The 16,263-nt window shown below is 45.2% G+C and overlaps 1 protein-coding gene across 1 annotated transcript in view; it reads left to right on the top strand.

Annotated features, from left to right (window-relative positions):
• Positions 1-16,263, top strand: part of syne1a (spectrin repeat containing, nuclear envelope 1a) — a gene marked incomplete at its 5' end in the record, with an annotated part of 159,284 nt that overhangs the window by 52,930 nt on the left and 90,091 nt on the right. The window contains 8 exon segments of the mRNA XM_084082326.1: positions 619-928; positions 1,253-1,417; positions 3,070-3,429; positions 5,924-6,060; positions 9,584-9,761; positions 13,158-13,340; positions 13,764-13,907; positions 15,919-16,074. Of these exon segments, the coding sequence (XP_083938452.1) occupies positions 619-928; positions 1,253-1,417; positions 3,070-3,429; positions 5,924-6,060; positions 9,584-9,761; positions 13,158-13,340; positions 13,764-13,907; positions 15,919-16,074 (1,633 nt within the window).

Here is a 16,263-nt window from a genome sequence, read left to right as displayed (position 1 = left end):
TCTAATTACGGACTAAATAGTGGATGATAGTGAATGGGGTGTGTTTGAGTTTCAAGAGGGACGGGTTAATGGGAGTAAAAGGGTAGCAGGCAACGTGGAGACGCATGTGTGTGTTTCTGGGCAAAGAACGGGGGGGTATTAACGTTATTGATGTGTGCAGGGGTAACAGATGGTGCTGTGTGTGTGTGCGTGTGTGTGCGTGTGCGTGTGTGTGTGCACATCTCTAGGAAGGGAGTTAGCTATTATCACACACACAATGTGTAATATCCTGCATTTTAAATTACACTAGAGACAGCATATGCACATTGTGTGTTAACGTGTACTGTACATCTGCATGTACAGAATAGATTACATTACTGCATGCAAAAAATACTAAAACGTAATTTGATTAATGAGTTTAAGGTTCCAGTGGATTGTGTTGAACGAATCAAGTGATTTGTAATGTTTATTTACTTTTTGACCCTCCAGGCGGGGTTACTGTGCTGTGTCTATACTGTACTGTACTGTACTGTATACTATTTGCTCAGTATTTTCTGTGTGCACATTCAGTAAATTTCCCATGTGAGTGACAGCCGTAGACTAATGCACACATCCGCTCTCTTCCTTCCTCCCTTCCAGTCGACTAGAATGGACTGTGTCCCAGTGGGGGGGCTACCTGGACAGTGCAGCCCAGCTACGATGCTGGATGGAGGCTGTGGAGGAGGAGGTGTGTGCCCCCCTCACGCCCCAGCCAGGGCCCAGGGAGAAAGCCGCTCAGCTGGACAGACTCAGAGCCTTGCTGGCTGACCTGGAGGACCACCAGATGGCGCTGTCCAGCCTGGAGGAAAAGGCCAGGGAGCTCTTCAAGAAGACTGGCGATGTCAGTTTTAACCACGGTGCCCGCACCCAGCTGCAGGCACAGTTTGATGACCTCACAACTCTGGTGGAGGTATGGCGGGTGTTTGTTTTGCTTTTGAAGTTGAATCTTGTATAAATGCCCCAAGATATGAGGGTTTTGTGGAATCTAACGTTGTCATTCTTAATGACATGTTGTGTCCGTTGTGCCCTTATTCTGGGCATGTCATAATAGGCGAAAAATAGACAAACATCCAGCAAAAATTGATTTAGCTAAAATAGCCGATCTACAAGCTGAGCTCAATGTGTCATAATGCAAGCTCTGCTATTTTCTGCTTAATCTAATATATTATACAACCTAATAGTCATACCCCAAAAAATTATAATTCTTTGCTGACTACTTGTGTCCATTGTTTAGGAGAGAGTTCGGCGGGCGCAGGCTGTGGTGTTGGAACACCAGGAGTACCTGGAGGCTGTCAGGGAGCTCACTGATTGGCTAATGTCAGCAGGGGAGGAGCTACAGCATTGGTCTGATACTTCGGGAGACTCTGCCTCCATCAAAAAGATACTGTCTGAAGTGAGGGTAAGGAAGCAGAGAATCAGGGTCAGAATCAACCACATGAACCCTAGCGTCCCTATTCTGACGTGCACATTCTGCAAAAATAATCTACAAGGTCACAGATCCCTGTACTGATGTACTATTTTCAGCAAAGAGATATACTTGAGGGAAATACTTACAGACCTAGTATTGAGCCCGAAGGGACCCCGGTCATCTAAGTGTACTGTATAGGGTTTAAAGGAGACTCTTGAGTCCGGAGACTCAAATTATTGGCTCAGGAATGCGACAAAAAAAACAAAATCTCCATGAATTCAAGGTTTTATGGGGTGTGTAATTGAATAGAAAATAAGTCATTTTTTGGGTGAACTCCTTTAAGTGGTTAACAGTGGCTTCAGGATTGCAGCCCTGGTACTCAGCAGAGGGAATTATTATTGTTCTGGCACCTAGACTTACTAAATGAGAAAGCAGGTGGATAATGAGATAGTTCCTGACCTGAAACACCAAGTAACATGTAAATACAGTAGGCTAGTTGCAATTACACAGTGTGAAAAATGGTTGATGAATATCTTTGTTCTTTCTTTTTTCTATGAACAAAAGGCGAGTCCCAGTCCATTGTTTAGGTAAAACTGCTGCTCAATCTGACACAATAGCTGGCATTAGAAAGGCTAGTTAGTGTAGAACAGTGGTTTGTTTTAGAATGAGCTCAAGAAAGAGCTCAGGTGTGTCTAGTTTTTTCAGTTTTCTAAATGTTAATAAAATCATTACCAACATAAAATTATGTTAACCAATTAGGTGAGAATGTAATGAGTTTAGAATCAAATGTACAGTTTTGAGTCCACTTATTGTTGATGCTGAACTGGTTCCTATAATATATCAAAGCATCATGTCTCTCAGTCTATATGATACCCATGACAAAAGAAAGATAACTGGAATTGGGAAGTCATGCTTCTGCTTGCTCAATAATTCCGCAATTACAAAGCTGAGAAAATATGTGAGAAACAATTGATTTGCATGTAAATTTCACATATGGGTCCTAATTATCACATGATAAATATGTGTGCGCGTGCTGAGCTGCAGCGTGCAGCATATCAGCAGAAGCAGAAACATAAATGGTTGTTTATACAAGATAATTACTGCGCGTATACAATCCTGAATGTTATTTTAACTTTGATAGTATAAAATGAGTAAAGGTGTAATTTTTTACACTGTCCGAATTAAAGTAAAATTGTATCCATTTTTAACTTGAACCAGTTGAACCTTACAGTTCCATTTGGTTACATGTGTACACTCTCTCAGAATTTTGCCAGTTTGTGATCTCAAGGTTAAACATTTTATTTTCTCCTATTCATACAATCTGAAGTGGTTGAGGAGGGTCTTCATCTTGTCATCAAGTTGCTGCTTCTACCTCCCTTATACGGTATATCAAACACCTCAAGTGTTTGATATATATTCACACGTTTTGTCTAAAATAAAAATAGTGTGAGGGAGAACGAGAGAGACACAGAGAAATGGAGTGGGTAGACCCTTATGTAGCCTGCTTTAAATAGAATTGATGCTACATCTGTAGGTTGCTGTGGTTTCCGTAGACACTGTCTCCGTAGCAACTTTCTCTCCTCTTCCCCCTCTCCTCCCATCCATCCATCCATCTGTCCGTCTGTTCGTCATCCATCCATCAGGAGCGAGTGGAGTGCCGACTGCTAGAGGGCCGCGAGCGTCTAAGCCGGGTGCGCCGGACTGCGGCGTGCACGGCGGAGCGCACGGCCGCGGGAGGCTGCGAGGCCATGGATCGTCAGTTGGGGGCGCTGGCCCAGGCCCTGGAGCAGTGGGAAGGGGCTGCCCTGCGGGCCAGGGACGGCCTGGAGAGTGCCCTGGCCACGGCCGCAGCCTCCGAAGAGGAGTACGGACGCCTGACCGCCAGGCTGGAGGAGGAGCTTAAGGAGTTGGACGGGCGCCTGAGGGAGTGGAGCCAGGGGCTGAGTCGGGCGGAGGGGCGGAGCAATGGGGAGGAGGCCGTGGAGGGGTGGCTGCTGGCTAAGGTACTTGTATGGATGGAGGTTCAAGCCCGATTCATACTTTGTCGTGCGACGGTGTCTCGTGCCGAGAAGAGCCGACCTACAAGCTCGTTGTCGGTGTGTGACGCCATCGCACAACGGAGCAAAAATGTGGCTTTAGTCTGTTTGCTCACCAAACCCTGGCTGTTTTATTGATTGTGGGTTTTCTAGAACTGTTAGATACCCTTTAGTCACAGTTTTTAATTAATTGTTTTGTAAAAATAAATAAATAAATGTTCTGCAGACAGTAGATGATGTTGATGGTAACATCTGCAAGTCAGTAGTCAATATAATATTGTAAGAATTAATATAGTAGGCCTACTAATGAATGGCAAGGATGCACACACACATACTGTACAGACCCATAATCTCGCTGCATGCAGACATGAATCCTCTGCATACAGCGATGAGTTTTCCTGTCAGTAATTATCCAGACTAAAAACTGATTAAGTTTGTAAAGCAGCTTTGCCGGAACGGCTGAGGAGTGACAGCTTCAATAGCCCACTGTTTCCCTATCTCTATCTCTTTCTTTCTCTTTCTCTTTCTCTCTCTCTCTCGCTCTCTCTCTCTCTCTCTCTCTCTCTCTCTCTCTCTCTCTCTCTCTCTCTCTCTCTTTCCTCCTTCCTTCTTTTGTGGGAGACATTCTGTCACTCTTTTCCACTATCTCTACTATTCCACTATCATATCTCTTCCTCCCCAGCCCTCCTTCTCTTTCTCTTCTCTCCATCTATCATCCTCCCCTCCTTCCCTCTCTCAGCGTCTCAATGGCCCATCACTGCCCGCTGGGGACAACTTGTGAACAGTAGTAATGTCTTTTCCTGCCGCTGAGGTAGTTTCTCTGAACACTCTCCCCTTCCTACCGCTTTGCTTACATGTAGCACAGGATGTTTACAGTGCTGGGATTTCTCGGTATTGTCAAGGGCACGTCAGTAGCCCTGGATGTGTTCTGTACACACCCTATACGTCTCTTTAAAATAATATCTGGCCTTGACTCTTCTCTCTCTCTGCGTCTCTCTTTGTCTCTCTATCTCTCTCTGTTTGTCTCTCTCTGTCACTGTCACTGTCTCTGACTCTCTCTCTCTCTCTCTCTCTCTCTCTCTCTCTCTCTCTCTCTCTCTCTCTCTTCTCTCCCTCTCTCTCCCTCTCTCTCCCTGACTCTCTGCCCCCCCCCCTTTCTCTCTCTCCTGTTTTCCTTAATTAGGAGTTCTGTCAAGGAACAGAGGAGAAGTCCTTTCCACCCCCCTTTGCTTTCTCCCCCTCCTCCAGCTCTGTTTCCTGTGTCCAGCCTTGTTTGCATTACGTGTGTGTGTGTGTGTGTGTGTGTGTGTGTGTGTGTGTGTGTGTGTGTGTGTGTGTGTGTGTGTGTGTGTGTGTGTGTGTGTGTGTGTGTGTGTGTGTGTGTGTGTGTGTGTGTGTGTGCGTGCGTGCGTGCGTGCGTGCGTGCGTGCGTGCGTGCGTGCGTGCGTGCGTGCGTGTGTGCGCGTGCCTGCATGTGCGTTGCGCACGTTGGAACCCTCCCGCATCTGCAAAGCTGACAGCTGAATTCCATTGGGAGAGAGAGAGGGAGGGAGAGGGAGAGATAGAAAGAGAGAGCGTGAGAGAGAAGGGGAGAGCATGAGAGAGAGAGTGTAAGAGGGAGAGAGAACGCGAGGAAGACATGTAGGGAAACAAGAGGGAAACAGAAAGTGAGGGATACGAAGAGAATGAGGGAGGGTTTAGGGGAGGAGAGAGCAGCGAGTTCAGAATCACAGGGAAAGTGAGGGGGAGAGAGAGAGAGCAGGCAAGAAGGGGAGGAGAGGAGAGAGGAGAGGGGAGGGACACAGACAAACAGGAGAGAGAGAGAGAGAGGAGAAGGAGGAGAGGACATGAGGAACAACTAGTGTAAGTAGAGTGCACTACTTGGTGAGAGAGAGAGAATTAGAGAGTCAGAGAGAGAGAGAGAGAGAGGGCAGGGGGAGGAGGGGACTGTTTATTAGAGGTACGTCAGAAAGAGAGAGAGAGAGAGAGAGAGAGAGAGAGAGAGAGAGAGAGAGAGAGAGAGAGAGATACACAGACTGAGAGAGAGAGAGAGAGGGAGCCTGTACATATTTTATGGGAGGGTATTTCATGAGTGTTTGAGTGCAGAATGTGAGGCATGCTGGAGAGAAACAGCGGACCGTTATCCGAGGCTCTTTCCTGCCGCGCTCCCCGAAGAACAGCAATGCTATTGTACCAGCTGTACGGTGCTCTGTGAGTATGTGTGTGTGTGTGTGTGTGTGTGTGTGTTTGTGTGTCTGCGCGCGTGCATGCATGAGAAGAGTGAAAAGGACCGAGCCAGAGTGTGAATAGGAATGTGTGTGTCGTTACTGAAGGGTGTCATGAAGATCCAGGGGTGGGCTGTCTCTCTCTCTCTCTCTCTCTCTCTCTCTCTCCCCACGCACACACACATACACACACACACTCTCGCTGACCTGGTTGTGTGTTTTTTCCTCTTGCTCAGGATATTCTGGAGGGGTTGCAGGGTGCTGAACCGATGGCGGAGAAGTTAAAGGGGCAGCTGAATGACCTGGTGCGCTACTCCAGAGATCTGGGTGCCCAGTCTGACAGGGTCACCGCTCTTATCAAACAGCACAACAGGTGAGGGGGAAAAACATGCAACATGTTCTGTTTTAATGTGTCTCTGTGTGTGGGTGGGTGTAGGTGCACAGTAAAATCCTCAGTGTTGATTTAACTCAGAGAGTGTAACGTACAAATGGAACAAAATGGACCATTACGGTTCCATTTGTACACTCCTGGAGTTAAATTAACACTGAGGATTTAACTGTGTGCGGTGGAACAAAATAGATATGCATCAGTTCCTCAGGGTGCACACAGCGAACACGCGTACTCATTTGACCTGTAAATTACACAATAGATCAAGAACCCACCAACAGTACTTGAAGGGTACAGCAGCCACACTCTGAACAGACTTGGTATGCATAATAAACGTGTGGGGGCGGAATGTAGGCGGGAGTTTCTAAGTTTACAATACATGTGTGTCGGGAGTGCGTGCGCATGGCATGCACCACTCACTGCCTCTGGAAAGAGTTGTGAAAGTGATATTTGTAACCAAAGAGAGGGTGAAAGGTGGCAGAGAGACGGGATGGAGAGCGACATACAGCCACCAGTTGCTAAGCGACATTCATCCTGCTTTCCTCTCCTCCGCTGGTTCGCTGTCTTCGTTGGTGGTTTGCTGTCGTTCCCGCGGTTTCATTTTATGCCAGGCTGAGTGTGCTTTAGAGGAAAACGAGGCAAAAAAGACACTTGGAGAGATTTGTCCGTGGATACGTTGTGTGCTTGAGTTTGTTTAGCAATGACTAATTGCCTGACATCAAGTCCACATGTGAGCCCATTTGTGCATTTAGCATTAATGCATGATGTTTGTGTTACTTTTTTTTTCCCAAAAAGAGACATTTATGTTTGCATGCATGCAAAATTGTATGTGCTAAAGCATGAATTACTTGCATAGATCCATGTACATACAAGAATATGGAACTAAATGTTTGTTTCTTCTAAAACAGAACAGACTGAAATAGGCGAGGGCTGCGACTAAGCCCTGTGACTAAAGTTCATTGGCAGAAAAGTTGAACAGAGTCAAATCTTTAGTGATGCATTGGCTGGTAATTGGTTGGCTTTGGTTGCAGATTGGCAAAGGCAGACCCCCTCCCAGACTACTGGTTTTATAGACCTTTTTTTAAAACTTGGCTTGTGTACTCTTTGCACCTGTCCTGCATTAGACACTGTGGAAGGAGGGAGGGAGGGAAGCAGCAAGAGAGAAAGAGAGAGCGAGAGAGAGAGAGAGAGAGAGAGAGACACAGAGACATTGGATACAAAAAGAAAATGAGGTAGAGGAGAGAGATAGAGGCTAAAGGGCAGTATTCCCTCTCTCCTCTCCTCTTTAGCTCATGCCCGTTTTTGTTTGTCACAGCAGAAAAACTGCTTCTCGCACACCCATCTCCATCCCCACTGTGTTACCCTTTCATGCCCCCCTCACATCATTAATACTCAAGGGTGTCTTTGTGAATCTGTGTGTGCGCGCGCGTGTGTGCGCGTGTGTGTGCGTGTGTGGGTGTGTTTTTGCCTTGTTGTCAGTTTCTCATGCCTCCCTTTGGACAGCACCTCTTGCTGAAACAGCTGCTCACCTTGTTTCCTTTTCATCACCTTTCCTGCTCCAGCAAACAAACACTCTACCCATCATTAATATGAAACCTAAGTATTTGTTTTTTGATAAACAATTTGTAGTTTATTTCTGTTCACAACAAATGTTTTGAAAGTCTATTCTATAGTCTTGTGTGCTACAGTAGTGCTGAAATAACATTGTACTGTATGACTTATACCAGGTGTGGGTTTGACTTGTGACCTTGACATGTGACCTCTACAGTACATAGCCTGGAGACCATTAATAATTGCTGCATTGCACTTTCCATTATTTGCATCTAGCAATATAATGAGGCTAATGAGAAATCTCATCATCATATTTAATAATGTTCAAGATTCATATGAAATTTCCCCTCTTTGTCAAAAAAAGAAAGAAAAGAATGTGTTGCCAGACGCGTCGCTAGGTCTCTACTAGGTCGGGGGCTTAGCCCCGCAGGCAATGGGCACATGCACGCGCGCGCAGCGCGCGTGCATGTGCCCCTCCTCCCGCGCGCGCGCGAAGCGCGCGCGCGCGATTTTTTTCGCGGATTTCGCGGATTAGGGTGCTTTTCCCCCCGTTTTTTGTTACTTTATTTCGGTTTTAGGGTTAGGGGTAGGGTTAGGTTAGGGTGATAGATATATAATAAAAAAAAAAAAAAGAAAACTTTTAATTTTTTTATTTTTATTTTTTTTTTATTGGTGGCTTTGGACAAAACATTGGTGGCTATAGCCACCGAAGCCCACCCCTAACGACGCCACTGTGTGTTGCTTAACCACTTTCCCTAAGTGTTCCCTATTTTGGGCATGTCATTATAGGTGAGAATTTGTCCTGATGTTCCACAATTTTCCAAAATACCTAAAATAGCAGAGCACATGTCACAATAAAACCCGCTGTGAGCTTGCCACAATTTCCACACACCATCCTGCAACGATTAATGAAATACGGCTAAAATAGGCTGAAGAATGATTAATGTCGTACAGTAGCAACAATTCCCTCAATGAATCAAGAATGTTCAAAATGTCAAAAATGTTCAACCTTTGAAATGGCCCTTTCACCTGTCCTTGTCCTGGGTATCCCGCCATGTTCCCTCCATCATACCCTCTCCTCTCCTCCGGGGCATCAACCTGTCAAACCGCATTGCCTCAACCTTTCACCCCTGTGAACTCTCGCCCACCCCACATATGTTCTCTCTCAACCCCCTTCATCACCGTAACCCCCATCCCCCAATCTCCCTCTGCACCGCAACTCTCATTCCTTCCACTTCACCCGCTTACCCACTTTCTCCACCTGCCCCATTTATCTCTCCTCTTCTCCAAAGCCCTACAGATCTCCTTCACCTCCTTCATACTGTCAGTACAATGTGTACACTATTTTTATATCGGAGTTTGTCTGTATGTATACAGTATGGATGAACTGTATGTACAGTATGTCCCCTCAAAAGACTAGACTAATCACAAGTGCATGACATCATGAAATAGAACCACCTCTGCCCATAAATGAACACTGCATGAACATGTCTGCACAACCAGGAAATTCCTGATTTAGCGAAAGTAAATACTACTAGTATAAATATGTGTACTATTCTTCAGTGAATCTCACCAACATTGGTCTTTTGAACCACTTTAGCTGTTGGTGCAGTATTTATGAAGATCACTTTTTCCATCTGGCCAAAGCGACATACTGTAGAATGTCACCACACTAGTAAAAATGCCCACACAGCAGCCAATTTGTCAACACAGGGATGATGCCATCACAATCTTTCGTGTAAAGTACGACTTTGCCACTGAACGCCACATTGTGATTTGTGTAGCTTTGTTTACAAACTGGGCACATAGTAACTTGTATACAAAGACAGGAGAATGAGTAGGAAACTGGCAATGCGTCAAGAGGTCACACAAATCTGATCCAAGAAATGGCAAGGAAACTGTGCAAGCTTAAGCAATTAGCTCAAATGACTCAGGTGACTCTCCTGTCCTCCTCCAGTCTTAGTCTGCGGGCATCCAGGGAATGTCAGAACAAAGAGCGTCTGTTGGAGCAGAGGTTCCGTGCCGCTCTGAGGGACTTCCAGCAGTGGTTGGTCAACGCAAAGATCAGCACCGCCAAGTGCTTCGACGTACCGCAAAGCGTTGCAGAGGCCTCCACTGCTCTGCAGAGGATCCAGGTGAGAGATATATTTCCTTCCAGCCTTTTACAATCTCATACTCTTGGGAGCACTTTCAGTAGAAGCACTTGAGTTCATGCCATTTACTCTGATCTTGCACTTGTAAGTCACTCTGGATAAGCGTCTGCTAAATGCCTCAATTGTAACACTTAGCAGTCTTGTGCCTTGCTCAAGGGCAAAAGGTGTTATCCCTTTCAACGCAGTCACAGATCTCAATGAACCTTTTGTAGTTTGTGCGTTCGTTACAATGGTAATTTATGAGCAAAAGCACGGGAGAGACATTGCTAAAATTGGGAATGATGTTGAGGTTGAAGGACCAATTGGTTTCAGAGGGAGGTTGCTCACAAGGGGCTGTCTGTATTGACATGCCCACTGCGGAGTATCCTCTGGTGGGCTTGTTGGAGTGGCTGGGCCTGCCGTGGCCTCGATGAGCTGGAGCCAGGCACACCGCCGTTGGGGAAAATGAAATCCCCACAGCAGGGTCTCCCTTCAGCATTGTCTTTCTAATCTCTCTCTCTCTCTCTCTCCCTGTCTCTCTCCCTGTATCTCTCTCTCCAGTGTGTGTGTGTGTGTGTGTGTGTGTGTGTGTGTGTGTGTGTGTGTGTGTGTGTGTGTGTGTGTACAGTACATATGTATGTATGTATGTATGTATGTATGTATGTATGTATGTATGTATGTATGTATGTATGTATGTATGTATGTATGTATGTATGTATGTATGTATGTATGTATGTATGTATCACACACATATATGTATGTGTGTGTGTGTGTATATATATATATATATATATATATATATATATATATATATATATATATATATATATATATATATACACATACTGTACATACATTTGTATGTTTTTATATATATAAATATATATATATATATATATATGCTTCTTCATTCAGTGTTGTCCCTTCTCTTCTCTCTGTTTCTCTGTGTGTGTATCTCCTTCTGTCTCTCTCTCTTCCCCTCTTTGTGTATTATGGCAGGCATAGCAGTGTGACAGTCTCTTTAGAGAACCCCAGGGCCCCTTCTATAGGAGTCAGGGACATGTCCGCTAAGCTAGACATCCCTGCGTTCCCACACCAGACAGCTAATTACCTCTGACACCTGTCCACAGGTTCAATATAACAAACCACCACAGATTGTTATCGCACAGGTTTCAGGCTGAGCTTCTGCACTCACGTGAAGGGGCTGATTAGATGCAATCAAGTGTATATGCTGCTGGATTGTCGGGTCTCTTCTCTAAATGTAAAGTGTCTTAAGACAACTTGTTGTGATTTGACACTTAAAATTGAATTGAATTGAATTGAATTATATGAGTCCATTGAGTAGCATTTTGCCATTAATTCAGAGTTTGTGATTGAGCTCAGAATTTGCGAAAAAAATAATAATCCGAAAATCTGAATAATGACACTGCATTACATTTATTTTGGGGTGTTTTTTGTTTGTTATTTTAGATCCAAAAAAGGCAACACTTGGACTTTCTTTGTGTGCTGATTTCTTCTCCAGGAGTTCTTTTGACTAGCTTTGTGGATGAAAGCATCTGTTGTAGAGGCGATGACGGTGGAGTGGAGAGAGGAATATGGAAGCGGTCATGTTTTATTTATTATTGACATGGTGGGGAATGTGGAACAATGTTTCCACATGGCTGACCTCCAGGAGGGCAGCGGCACGGGGGGTAGACATGCATTGTGTCACGCTTAATTGGTGTTATACCGTTACAATGGCAGCAGGGAGAAAAGTAGTTGGTTTGGAGCAAATAATGAAAGAATGAAGGAAAGTGCTACAGAGGACACGAGGAATGAGAGAGAACTAGAAGAACAAAAAGTAGACTCTCAGAAAGAAAGAAAGAAAGAGACAGACCATCAAGATGGCAGCGCGCGCGCGTGCGTGCGTGCGTGCGTGCGTGCGTGTGTGTGTGAGAGAGGGAGAGAGCGGTAGACCAGAGCTCAAGTGTGTAAAAGTGATGTGTTGACTGCACAGATGGTGGAGTGGTGCCCGCTGTGCTACTGTCATCGGCTCAGTTCTGAGGGAGGGACCTTTTGGTGTGTGTGTGTTGGGGTGGGGTGGGGGGCGGTGACAGGGGAGGGGGGGCGACGTCAAGGCCACGTATTTCAGGCTCAGTGACTTTTCTCATCTGTGATTGCTTCCCTGGGTCAGACCCTCCAACCCCCCGCATCCCTCATGCATGTACAGATGGAATTAGCCATGACTCTGCCTAATTACATTGTTTGACAGTGTACAGTACAGCAAGATTTGGGGGAGCACATAATCAAATTGGCATGGCTGCCTGGTTTTCACCCTGTGACCGAATTAATTTAACCACTTAAACCCGACATATTTTGTTGTACTGTACGTCAAATAGCACTTACAGATGTACCAATAGCATTTTTTCCTTCCTGATACTGATTCAGATACCCATAACTTCCGGATCGGTCGATACCGAGTACTGATCCGATACCAGTGTGTAATAAAAATAATAAACTAGGACAGTGGTTCTCAAAGTGAGGTCCAGGGACCCTCAGGGTTCCCAGGGGGGGGTTACAAATGGACCCTTACAGGTCTGTAACTCTCAGAGTTATGGGCGTGTTTGAAATTAAAAACTTTGAGAACCACTGATATAGGAATAAATACAAATTCCATTCATAATTGTTAAAGTGCAGCATCAAGTTAGTAAGATAATCGTGTAAATAGTACGTAAGAGTATAACATTTTCATCTCATATGAAATACCCAGGATGCTAGGGTTCATGTGGAATCGTGGATAAGTAGGCAAATTTTACTGTTTAGATTGGGGTCCCAGAGAAAAAAAGAGGAAAAAAGGGTCAAATGGGGGCCTGTGGCCTAATGCAGGGGTTTTCAACTGATTTCGACCCAGGGACCACCATCCTGACTAAAAGCAACCTGGGGACCACCACTATTGTGCGTGGCGGGTCCATCATAGACCCACCCCACACAATAGTGGTGGGGGGTTCATGTACCACAGGAAGCTGGAGAAAATAGCTATAATATCAATATAATATCTAATAAAATACAGCGATTTTGTTTGAATATGATGGAAAATGATTAAGGATTACTGTGATTATGGTAAGCTCACATTTCATATTACACACACACAATACAGTAAGAACTCCTGTAAGTTATTAAAAGTAAAAAAAAAAAAGTTTAAAAAAAAAAGTTTTTTTTTTTTTTGGCCAGGGACCACCTGCAATACCTCCGCGGACCACCGGTTGAAAACCCCTGGCCTAATGCATTATATTGCGGTCCTTGAAATTCAAAAGGTTGAGAATCACTGTCCTAAAACATTCATATCCTCTGCCCCGTTACTCACTTGTGCTGTTTGGTCTAAAAAGTTCAATGTCCTTTTGTTTGTGTGTCCCACCACAGGAGTTCCTGGGTGACAGGGAGCATGGACAGGCCAGACTGAGCACGGTAGGGGCCAGCGGAGAGCTGCTGATGGCTGTGGTGGCCAAAGACAGAGTGGAGGGTCTCAAGGCCAAGGTGGCCAACGCACGGGAGGACTGGAAGAGCCTGATGACTAACCTGCAGATGAGAGAGAATGCACTCAAGGTGAGCTTTTGTCTATCTGTCTTTCTTTTTTTAAATATATTTTTGGGGGCTTTTTCTGCCTTTATTGATAGGATAGTGGGCTGACAGGAAATGGGGAGAGAGATGGGGGGGGGTGACACACAGCAAAGGTTGTTGGAATCGAGAGTCGAACCCGCGACACACTGTCAAGCTGGATTACTAGCATATGTGGTATGCGCTTGGACCGCTAAGCCACCAGTAAACATGATGATACAAAGATTTGTTAATCATCTTGGGATAAAAAATGCATCAGTATATCAATACAGGTGCAGATTTGTGCCCAGACAATAAGTAATACATTGAATGTTATTACTGTATGATTATGATTGTTTTTTTCTCTATAGTATCAGTACATAATGTGATGGATGTACATATTTACCCTATTTAAAACTTTCTGTTTTCCAGAACTTGGAGTCTCAGATGACAGACTTTGAGGCCAGTGCTGAGCCACTCCAGGACTGGTTGAACAGCACCGAGGTCAAAGTTCAGGAGAGCAGTGCTCGGCTCCATGACCTCCCTGCCAAGAAACAGGAGCTCAGCAAACTAAAGGTACAGTGACCTCTTAGCTGTTCCACTTTCTAAACAGTTATGAATGATTCTCTGTCCCTTCTTTAATGACCTGATATTATAGCATAGCACCTTGGAGTGTTATTAATGCATGAGCTACTAGCTTCGTTCCCAGCCTTCCTCATCTGTGAAGAGAAAAGCCTGGTCATGACGTAATGCAGAGTGTCTATAGGGGTGGAACTTCTGTCATATGTATTTCCCCCGGAAACAATATTTTTCGAACAATCACAACACTCGTTTCATTCATGGAGAATGTAAACAGATTTGTAAAGTGTCAACATCATTTCCTTGGACGGTACTTCCGCCAAATCCCGTTACTTCCGTTTAGACGCTCAACCGGCTAGGTCTTGGCCAGCGTAATGAGCTACAGGTGAACCTGTAGCTCATCTTAAGCGCTCTCTTAAGATAACGGACACTACCAGGTATTCACTGTTTGTAATACCTTGGGGTGTAATGCGGAGAACCCACAAAGACGCGTCCCCACACGCGCCTTATTGCATGCACAGGTTTGAACGTGACTGTTCTCGCCAATCCCGGCCAAACGGAGACGTCTGGTCACCCTATTATATTTGGACGTAGCTTGGAGCTGGTCTTATCTCTTGCGTATCTGGCACAGTGACAGCAGTGCAGGTGATATTGTTATTTTGGCAGTGAAGCACATTGTTTGGATTAGGTGCTGTGGGTTCACAATCTGTACACATGGATCAAAATGCATCCGATCTGAACGTTCAACACTTGAGTTGGCATTTCAAGCACTTGATTCTTCATTAATCCAGTAAATAAAATAAAAATGTCATTGCTATGCGTGCTAACAGACGAGCAGTGATGGAAACAAACTCCTCAGTTGCGTGCATGCCGGACGTGCACACAGAAAATATGTGATCTGCAAGCTCACAACACAGCGCGGCTCTGCCTTTCCATGAAAATATTACATTTGTAAATGTCTTATATTGAAGGTTGCGTGAAAACATCTACAGTACAAGACGACAAAGCAGTTGTAGCTCATCATAAGATACACATCCCTCGAGTAGGCTACAATCTGAAATCAGTTTGCAACAGAGGAAGGGAAGGACCTAATTACATTTGTTGAGCACCGCTGGATCAAAATACAGCTGCGCCTGCGTGCGCCTTGACACAATAGTCACAAAAGTCCAGAAATCTAATTAATTCCGCGTCTGTCAGAGCTGAAGCGCAGTGCCGCTAAAAAGCCTTCTTTCAGGATGTGATAACAGCCTCCACCATGTCTGGCAGAGATAGAAGATGGAGGGAAAAGCAGGCAGCATTAAAAGAAAAAGATAAAACTGACAAAAGGGGAGAAAAAATATATCACACCCATCTCAAAAGCACTGCTCTTATCGGTGTTGCTATTTTTGTATTTACTTTGTTTCCTGCTCTTCGTCATTGCCTTTTGTCTGGCCCTGCAAGCAATTACATTTCCTCTCCGAAGCACCTACTGTATCGCATGACACTGTACAATACAGGCTTCAGCTGGTTGAACCTGTGCTACCAAGATCCTCTTTACCTCTCCACATTCATTCACCCCACAAACCCTCCTTTGCGTTATGTTGTTCTCTACCTACCCTGTGCTGTCAACTGTCTCACCGTATTCATGTAAAAATAAAATGAAAAAATATAGCTGATGCTGTGTTTTTAAGATGTTCTCTTCCTCCCTGTGTTTATTCTCATATTTCATTGTGCTCTTCTTGTTTTGTCTGTCCTTGTGACATATCATCTCTTACCTGCTCTCCCTCGTCTCTACCACCACCAATCTGCCCGCCATGCAAACTGCCTCATTCTCTGCCCTTTCATACTTTCCTCATGATCCTCCTTACACACCCAATCCTCTTTTTGGGTGGGTTTCCTTTCATCCATTATCATCTTTATCTCCAAACCCCCATCCACCCTTTTATCTCCAACTCTCCCACCCTGCATCCTCTTCTTTTCCTGCTTCTCTCCTCTTCTTCCTCCTACTTCACCTACATTCTGGGCCCAGTGTGTTCTGGAGGAGATGGCGAGTCGTGAGGAAGAGTTGAGCCGGCTGCGGGAGAGGGCTCACCGCCTCTGGGAGGGACAGGCGGCCGGCAAGGGCTTTGTTCACCGCGTGTCCCAGCTGTCAGCGCAGTACCTAGCCCTCAGCAACTTGACCAAGGTAATATTCTTACCCAGCTCTTGTACTCCCCATGGCACCCATCTATTATCCCTCTGTTGCGCCTCTCTTCCCCCCCCCCCCCCCCCCTTGCCTCGCTTTGATGCATTACCGTACTACTATTTAGCCTGTATCCTCTACTGTGACTTTCACTTTTTGCTGTGTCATGCATACATACAGTACATACATAAT

Source organism: Gymnoscopelus microlampas (assembly GCF_963454915.1).
Source record: "Gymnoscopelus microlampas genome assembly, chromosome: 16".
NCBI classification, from domain to species: Eukaryota; Metazoa; Chordata; class Actinopteri; order Myctophiformes; family Myctophidae; genus Gymnoscopelus; species Gymnoscopelus microlampas.
This window is presented reverse-complemented; position numbering and strand designations above follow the sequence as displayed.